Source organism: Montipora capricornis, chromosome 3, assembly GCF_036669925.1.
Source record: "Montipora capricornis isolate CH-2021 chromosome 3, ASM3666992v2, whole genome shotgun sequence".
In the NCBI taxonomy this organism is placed as follows: Eukaryota; Metazoa; Cnidaria; class Anthozoa; order Scleractinia; family Acroporidae; genus Montipora; species Montipora capricornis.
The window spans coordinates 64,583,412-64,593,411 of NC_090885.1; the positions used below are offsets into that span (position 1 = coordinate 64,583,412).

Genomic DNA, 10,000 nt, shown 5'->3' on the forward strand with positions numbered 1-10,000 from the left:
TTCTAAAAGAGATCGCTACTGCTAAAAAATCCCCTAAGAATGTTTTTTCGAGAGTGGGCTTTCCAAGGACTTTCTTTCTCTGTTCTCTTTCTCTTTCTCTTCCGGTAGCATTGTAACACGCAATAACACTCAGAGAAGAGATGTAATCTGCAGATTGTAATCTTGCGTCTGTAAACAGCATTTTTTACAATGACTGCAAAATTTTCGCGTGCTCATTGGCTAATTTTTATGGTCAATAAGCGAACAGACACGTAAATTTATAATTTATGCGTTTCGAAGAGTTTAATTTATGCAACATTTTGTGAATAATAAAATTATGCAAGGTCACTTTTTAACCAATAGAAAGTGTCTTTTCTTTTTTCATTAGCCAATAAGGGAGCGAGGCAACTTCATGAATTTAGTTGCGTCAGATTGAATAAAATTGAATTTCTTGCATTTTTGTCTCGCGTTCTTCTCGTGCTTTGACTTTATTTTAACCCCTCTGCCTTTTTGTTACTGTAAAAAACAAATTGATGTCAGTTTTTCATGCGTCTGTCCTGTTATTGACAATGAATTTCGTCAAATTTGTTAAATGGGTACTTCATGTTATTCTTGTCATTGTATATTTTTGTCAATTAAACAATTTTTTTAAAAAATAGTGCGAGCACCAAAATGGGTAACCAGTATGAATATCAAATAGGAGATAACAAGAATTATTTTGCAATAAAATGCAAGGCTAGTTCCCCAGTCCTTGATGGTAAAGTCAATCAAAATGGCCTGAAAGCTTTAACAACTACTTGTGTTTTTGGATTTTATTCCAAGGTAGGTTTTTCATTAGATATGTCATTTTGGCTAACAAACGCAAATACCAAAAGAATTGCAGGAAAGCGACCTCGGTTTGCTCTCATTAAGAATGACCTATGACCATGGACATATTACAACAATGATCGCCATTGCAATCTTCACCACTATAACGACCGTGACTACCGCGATTGTCGTGAGCACTGGGAACAACGTGGCTACCATGACTACCGGGACCACCGTAAACATCTGGAGTACCATGGGCACTATGCATGATGATCATCCATAGCCACAATGACTGCGGACGAGTGACCACCACAACCACAATGATGACCGTAATCTCTCGGTTAGGACGATGACCCTGGCCACCAGGACCACTCCGACAATCCGCGGGACCACCTGCTCTTTGATTGGATACCTCATATTAGCAAAAAAAGTAAATCAAAGTTCTTGGCGTCAAAGATTTGGGAATCAATACCTTCTTTATTTTAGAATATGCCTCGTAATAGTTTTTGGAGAGAATACAATTATTTGTTGTTGAGTAACCAGATTTAATTTTAATACATTTAATTGATGGACAGAGAGAGAGACTTTCATAACTTAATCTTAGCTCTTCTGTTTTAATAAACTTCAATAGCAAATGTTATTTAAACTTTTAGCCCACGACTAGAAGCATACAACTTCATTGTATTTGTGCAACGCCGCTTTAACAGACCAATATATTTTTAGATTGGTTTTCCCGAAAAGCCAGACCTTTCCAGCTAATCATAAGTCTTGCAGGAGAAATCATTACCCATCGGATTGAGAATCTTATTTAAGAACCAAACTTTTATTTGAGAACTTGTCTAAAGAAAACTTGATTTGTGAAAATGGCGTTACATGTATAGACCTACAATCTCGGACAAAACTGTTGAGACAGTAACACAAATTCGCCTTCATTTTTAAACAAGCCTACTTACTCTCCCCTTCCCACTCCCCTCCCCCCCCTCTTTAGTCAATGTTGCTGAGTATCGTCATATGTTCTACAGTATATTTCTGACCAAGATAAATCAATATTGAGGTTGGGGGGAGGGAAAAGGGTAGGTTTTAAGCGGTATATTTGGATCACTTGTTGGAGTATCAAAAATGTTCTTTTGTCTCAACAGGTTTTGTCCGAGATTGTTGTGTTGGAGTTGTATCCTCCTGTTTATGGACTTCTGCTTGCACTCTATGGTGTTAAACCTGAACATCCATGCTACTTTGGATACAGTACACCAGCAATCAATTTCTTTGAGGATAACATTTTTTTTTTCTTTCTCTAAATGATCTTTTCTATAGTAGATACATTGAGGATAGTAGATAGACTAGTACGAAAAAGGTAAAGGAAAAATGACATACTCTCACTTATATGGACAATTTGAGCAATTGTCTCTTGTGGACACCTGAAAAGTTCAGGTTGCTTCAACAGAATTGGAATCCATAACCTGTGATTTGATTAAGTGTGAATAAACACATTAAATTGAATGGAGATATGAAATAAACCTGAAAAAGGTAATTCATTTTCATCACCAAAGAATCATCCATCAAGCACGATAGAATTAATCCAAAGCAGTCTACAACTTTCCTTTACGGTTGGTGTTATTTGCAGGTCGCAGATTGCAGGTTGCAGGTTGTAATATGGGAAGTGGCGTGGTCCAGTGATTAGGGCGTTGGTTTTAGCATGCGGTTGCCCTGGGGTTCAAATCATGTTCTAGGCTCTTGCAGGAGCCCATCTGGAGCGTGCAACATCCATACAGCGTCTGTGAAACGGCGTTTTCACAAGTAGGTTTATTTTTAGACTAGCCCTTCCCGCGAATTAGGTCAAAAAACAAAGGCAGTTCCGGTTCGGTGACCCTATGACGTCAGCTTAATTTCTTGTAATTGGTCATCGGGCTCCTGTGGGAGTCTAATTCGCGGGAAATTCAATCTAAAAATAACCTTACTTGTGAAAACGCCGTTGCAAGAACACAGTAGAGTTGTAGGCTCCAGATGGGCTCCTGGCTCTTGTTTGAATTTGTTTCCAGTTGTCCCGGATTCAACTCTACCACGCTTTGTAAATAGCCAACTGGTTGCCTCCTGCCACTTGGGGGTCTTAAAATCATGTTTCTTTCAATTATTAAAAGTGGGGTGCCTGTGAACTAACTTGATAACAAACTGCACTTCCACTATAAATATAACAAATTGATGTCAGTTTTTCATGCGTCTGTCCTGTTATTGATCATGAATTTCGTCATAACATTGTCAAAGTAGCTGTGGATCCACGAGGCGATAGCAACAGAAAAAAAGTCTCCGAAAACTTGAAATAGCACAAGAAAGTTCTGCAAGTACAAAAGAACTTGAAGTTGAAATCCATCATCGCTGCACCAGACGAGAACATCATTCAAACCAGGCTGAAAAACACATCTGTTGGCTTTGCCAGGAGGAGTTGAGCAGCAAGGAGCTTCTTCTTGTGCACTACGAACATCACATGACATTTGAGGAGTCGTCAAGTTGAGGCGCCTTGGTGTCTTTTAATGTCAAGAAACTTTGTTTAAATTGCTTTAAAATGGCAATGACTGATTGTGGTTGAAGTTATCTTGTTTATGATTAAATTAAAAGGTAAAAAGGTGCCATATGAGATGCCATATATCCCAAGCTTTCGTTTCGCATTCCTGCTAGTACTAACGGTTTTTTGTGGGTGTGCTGAGAAATGCACAGTGATGTATACCTAGCGTTTCACAGGGGAAGCAAGACCAAGACTGAGCTTTTTTTTTTTTTTCAGCGTTTGGTTTCTTCATTCTAACGAGATATCTTTTAATTTTAATTTTTGTAAACAGAGATGTGTTCAGTTGAAAACGGACCGCAATGTTTCCGCTATACCTTGTGATTTCCATCATATGAGAACGGAACGATCGAATTAAGATTTGTTTTTTCGCTCGAGAACTGAGAAAAGTCATCGCCATACCGGTTCCGTTCATTCCTATCAGTAGACTAATGCCAAAGTCTCTGACCTGAGAAATCCATTTCCCACGACATCAGATCATGATTCCTTACAACAAAAACACTTTTGGAATTAGCAGTCGACCAAATATAGTCAATCAACTTCATCAGTTTCGACAGTCCCGTAAAATCTGGTAATCCCAATTCCTATCAGACGAAAAAAGCTACCATACAGTATAAGGAGTAGTTGTTGCATACTTAGAACCGCAATTAATGGATGATTAGTGTATTATTTTTGTTTACCGTTGAAAGTTACATTTGTTGTTAATATACTACTACCGTGACTTTTTTTGCCATTATTGCAATTAAATTGGCCAAGAAGTTTCCAAGCCAAATCTGAAATAACCATATGTGAAAAATACAGTTAGTATTTTAGGTACCAGCATAAACAAATGGCCGAATTGAACGTAAAACCGTTCTTGATAGTGCTATAACAAATTGGGTTCTGAACAAGGTAGTTCCCGAAGCTGTGAAAGTGGAAGTATCCCATCCCACTTGCTAGTTCTTCTCTGTCGGCTGTTAAACAAACCGAAGCATGCCAAGTCTCACATCCTTTTACGAGCAGAAATCTTGTCTTCACGATAATATGACTGCGCTCGTCGACCTCCAAGACTACAAGATCATCAGCCATTCCCTGGGGAAAGTGGGGGGACCCCGGGCTAATTACACTCGTTATAGGGTCTTATAGGGAGATTTGAACGAGAATCTTACCTGGGGGTTGGGAAAAATCAGGGAGATTTTGTTCTCTAACACCTCGCACCAGGGTAACATCGAAGTACTTAGTAAAGAGAAACTCTGAGTCATTCAAGTTGTTTGCATGTATGGAATTGCAGCCGCCGAACACAAGAATGCGGGCTCATCCAACTCCTTGTGGTTTGTTTCGGCAACATGGCCAATCTCGACCCCCAGAGCTTCTCTTGACTGAGGGAGAGAAGAACTCTAGGGAACCCTGAAACAAAGTGTAGTAAAGTGTCTTCCAATTAATCTTCGTGTACAGATGCACAGCTGATGCCACTTGTAGGATTAAGAAAATAAAGTTTTGCAAAAATTCTAGCCGAATGCGTGCGGCAATTAAGAAAACAAATAAAGAAGCCTCGCCTGTGATGTGTTTCGAGAAATAGGGAATACACTCGCGGACTACATCTCAAGTTTCCCCTACGTTTCTTTCGTGCTCTATCCGCTTCCTGCGTGCTTTACAACAGAACAGGTCACACGCGAGGCCTCTTCATTTGTTAATTATGATAGTCTTATACCTCTCTAGGAGGGGCAATTTCTGACTTTGCTTGCTCTGGGGCCCCATCTATCAGAGGGAAATTGAAATATTTGGCTGAGCCCTTTGCAAAGTCCCCTCCCTTGACTGGGGCCCCTCTGCCTTTTAGATTATGGCCATTGATAGGTGCATTTGCGTCAAACCTTAGCATCAAATTGTATTCTAAATCGTTTCTTAATGTTGTAATTTTGTTTTTCAAAAGCAAGGGAAATTTCAGCCTCATGCCATGATCATTCGCACTCGATGGTGTCAAACGCTGAGACCCGTCTGTAAAAAGTCATGACTTTGTACACCGTCCGTACAATCAGGGGCACCCAACGTCAATTTTCGGAAAATATCTGTTCAGAAGACGATTTGAGATCTAAAATTTTCGGAACATCTGTTGTAAAATTTCTTGCTTGCCTGCCTGTCCTAGGATTTTCAAACATCTGAAAAAATGGTATAATTGCCCATTTTTAACGGATTTTACCCTAAAAAGGTCACCTAGAATTTTCGGGAGCCTTTTTCCTGGCTGAAATTTTCGAAAAGGTTAATTTTGATCCCTAGAATTTTCAGATCACTAAACTTTCAGCTAGGAGATGCGAACAGATAAAAAAAAATAGGGGATAAAAATATGCCTATATCTACCGTTTAAATACCAAAATACGTTTAACAATGCTATGTTTAAGTGGTTTTGAACTATATTCCCGTTGGGTGCCCCTGGTACAATAGCAACAGCGATCAGTTTCTTTGAGGATAACGTATTTTTCCCTAGCTCGATATCTGCTTCTTTCTAAATTAGATATTTGTTACTGTAAATACTGAGAATAGCGTGAATAAAGAAATCAAATTGAATCCAGATGCAAATCCGAAAAAATGCAAATCCGAAACACAAGACGACTAGACGACGGCACAATTTAAAACGTGAACTATTCTAGAATTTTGTGCCTGATGCAATTCTCAGTGTTTTATACTTCCTAATAAAAAATATTATGCTTTAACGTAATATACTTTGTTGTGATTTCACTCGGATACTATAATAATGTAACGATCTTATAAAGCCATGTCTGAAAACGGGTGTATATTTGCAAGCTCAGGTCCCCCCCCCCCCCCCCCCCCCTTGGCTAGTGACCAAGCTAGTGACCAAGCAAAATAGTATTACTCTCTTGCGTCCCCTCACCAGTCTACGTGTTTCCTCATGGACAGAGTTGCAAACATGACGTCCTCTCCCTTCTCTCAAGTCCGCTGGTCAGAATGGCATGACCATTGCGAAGAGAAGGAGTGAACTGAAGGTCCGAGCTGTTGTGAGCGAAAGCTATCTAACAGAAGGTAAGAAAGTTTGTTACTGCATTTTAAGTGAGAGATCGGTCTCTTCGAAGGTGTTGTATCGTTAAATCTTTGTTTGCCTGCTTCTTCCTTCTCGGAAATGATCGTGGCCGTGTCTAGATATCTGGCAGCCGGAGATATTGATCGGGCGCAACTCTTTTAGAACGTGTAATAATCGAGTATCAATTTAGTGTGTTCTTTTCTTGCGTTGTGTTCGTTCGGGCGCAACTCCTTCGAGTAATAATTGAGTTTTACTGTGGTCTTGTGTTGTTTCCGTTATTCGGGGTTGTGTTTTGTGGGACGCAAACCGTGACAATCGTATAATCGGAAGAATGAAAATAGGCGGTCAGTATAAAATAAGGACCGCGGACTGCGGACTGCGGACTGCGGACTGTGGACCGGGTATAAAATGAGGACCAGGTATAAAACTCGGACTGCGGGCCGGCTACAAAACGTGCACTGGCCGCGGACTAGATATGAAACAAGTTTTAAAAAACGGAGCATAGAACAAAACTAGGTTTGTTCTGGCCCAGATCCAGATTTTAAAGAAAGGCCTTGAGTACTCTTGTGTGAAAATGGCAGATCGGTTCCCCGATCAGTCAGAGAATGCTTTGACACCTTTAGTTGATCAAAAAAACGGCGAGAATACTGAGAAAGGAACAAAAGTTGCACTCAACGTTTTTCGAGAGTATCTCAAGGAAAAAAAGGTAGACGACGCAAAGGACAAGTTGGCGAATGCATATATACTGAGGATATTTTATGCTGAAGCTAGATTAAAATAATGGGGAGCTTTACACCAAAGCTTCACTTGCCAGGATATGCTTTGAAAACTGTGCAATTCTTCAGCTTTGGGTTTAACAAATGCTGAGAAGGAAACCAATTGATTTCTGCCATTACTCAACTGCTGTCCCATATAAAAAGGGAGGGATGCTCGTCGGAAATTTTAAATTAAATCTTAAAGGAGACCAATCTGGTCGTGGCCCAGGCTTTCTTTGACCCCTAAAAGAGACCATATTAAAACACAGATATATATAAAATACTGTGATTTTTAATGATGGCAATGACATTATTATCTATTACTTTCACCGTCGTGAAGAAATATAAAAATGTACACATACCCTTTTATATTTCTTCGGAAGGAGACCATTACGGCTATAACCCTTAAGGAGACTATCACGGCTGTATATGATTGCGTTTTCCCCAGAACACCCTAAGTGAGACCAAAATCCGAAATTTACGCCCCTAAACGAGACGGCGAGCATACCTCCCCTTTTTATATGGGAGAACGTAAAACGTTTTCTCCCTTAATGCTCTAGATACAGCTGGAAACGGGCATCACCAAACTGTCAATCGCCAATGTCAATAAGACGACTCATAAAAGCTCAGTTCGAGGAACCCATTGGATTTCCAATTCAATACGATTATCTGCGCAAAACTGAAATATCTATCAACAACCAACACCTCTCCTTAAATTCCCTTTCATGGGCAAAAGAACCTTAAGCTCAGGCAATTCCTGGTACTCGCTTAGATCTAATGGAAGATTTGTTACCTGTACCATATATTAATTAGGAGAAACCATCTTACTTGATCCTGCTCCTGACCGAGCATTAAGGATAGTACTGAAAAGAGGCAGTTGTGTTCGATGGAAGGCCTTGGAACCAACCAATTTTACATGCTTCATCCCCGTGACCAAACCAACCGCAGCGGAAGCACCTGTTGGCGGTATTTCCAGCAAATTCTGAACGGACAAAGAAAAGGACAAATAAAAGAAAAAATCTGTACAATCAAGAGGGTGGGGTGGGGGAACTAGCTGAAAACGTCAGTGTTGAATTGCGAGAGTGAGAGAACAACCAAAATTTGCTAGTTGCTTAAATAGCCTGGTAACTCGATGGGAATATTCCGGAGGACTACTAAAACACCTAGAAAACACCTGATAACAAACCACAAAAACCCTTAAAATTAGAAGAATTTAAACGCAGACCAATAGAAAATACATTAATTTTACACTAGCTACGAGTTTCAGTTTAAAGGAAATTGGTGTTTTCAATCACCATGGTATTAAGGTTTCAGTTTTCATACTCGTCCCCAAGGAAACTTCCAAAGCAATTTCTCTCAAATCTTGTACTGTAAAAATCTCCATGCGTTAAGAGTATCCCGAGTAAACACTGACTTCAGCGTCTTGTTATCAATGTAAAGGGAGTAAATATTAAGCAAGTACACTGTTTATATTACTGGTTTTCTAAGATGACACCATGTTGTCGGCCAGGAGAACGTTTTAAAAGACCTGGTTAAAATGTACGTTGCCGAATAAACTAATTAAGTATGACGGTCGTTTTGGACACGGGACAAATACATCATTGTCGTGGCTAGTAATAAATTTTTGTGTCCATTGCGACAAAAATCGAATGTATTTGTCGCTTCGCGCATTTTCAGGGAGGCATGTTGTAAATTTCAGCCACGTCGTGAAAACGAGCATACAGCGATTGATGTTATTGAGATTAATAAGCACAGTTTATTTTTCCTTTAGGTTTAGTGTTCACGCAAAACTGATATTTTCTGTTTTGGAATTTAACCATTTTAAAAGGGCTATGTACACTTAACATAACAAGGTCGTTGTCATGAAATTTACACACAGTGCCAGCAATAGACCTTTTCGACTTGTACATTTTGTTTTCCCAATACAGGTCATGTGATAATACTCAGGAGGTTTGGTCTTTTGTTTTGTTCATTAACAAAATGTACAAGCCGAAAAGGTCTATTGGATGATTACAAGACTGAAGAAAAAAATTTGCTTACTACAACACTTTGAATTGCTGTTTCACATCGTTATCGGAAATATAGCACTTACATGCGCACATTTTGTATTTGGTATCTTGTTACTTAAAGTTAATATCTTCTGTTAACTCTAATTATTTAAGACGTTTTATTTTCTTCTGCTAAATCTGATTATCTTTAAGAACTTTTCTTTTCTTTGCGTCACTAACTCCGTAATTTCTTAGAACACTTAACACAATAGACCATATTCGTATTTCCAGTATTGGACTGGAACTAGCTTGCAATGGAGGCTAATGCGGGGGAATATATTAAAAAGTATTTGCATTTGAAAAGATTTCCCCGCATTAGCCTCCATTGCAAGCTAGTTCCAGTCCAATACTGAGAATACGAATATGGTCTATTGTATGTACCGTGTTGATTGTCTTTTTATTAACTTCCTATTAATGAATGCGATGATGACGATATGACTATGGTTGTGGGCCATCGCTGGGCAGATACATATAATTTCCATTTCGGACAAATACATCTGCCTGGGAAAAAACGGACGGAAAGGTACAAATCAGCAACTGAGCGGGAAACTGAACGAAACGATACCACGATGAATACCATATGACACGTGATTGATGTCTACAATATATATAAAGTCATTAACTTCTATTAACAAATTAATACACTAAATCGTTTTTTGTAAGTTAAAAGATGATTAATGACTTGACTTTGACTGAAGTGTCTGTTGGAAGTTCTTGATAGAAATAACTTCTTTTTCTTTTGCATTTAGTCTTAAGTGAAATCACAATGTGTTAATGATGTCAAGATCAGTTAAGACAAGAAACTGCCGTTGTGTCAACAAGGGTACTTGGTGTATACAGAAAA

At 39.1% G+C, this 10,000-nt stretch overlaps 1 protein-coding gene across 1 annotated transcript in view; it reads left to right on the plus strand.

Moving 5' to 3' along the window:
* LOC138040717 (uncharacterized) overlaps nucleotides 1–10,000 on the plus strand; it is a 72,597-nt gene that overhangs the window by 47,313 nt on the left and 15,284 nt on the right. The window contains exons 8-10 of the mRNA XM_068886393.1: nucleotides 639–801; nucleotides 1,926–2,028; nucleotides 9,947–10,000. The exon at nucleotides 9,947–10,000 is cut by the window's right edge and continues 1,113 nt beyond it. Coding sequence (XP_068742494.1) covers nucleotides 639–801; nucleotides 1,926–2,028; nucleotides 9,947–10,000 — 320 coding nt within the window. The remainder of the gene's footprint in view (nucleotides 1–638; nucleotides 802–1,925; nucleotides 2,029–9,946) is intronic.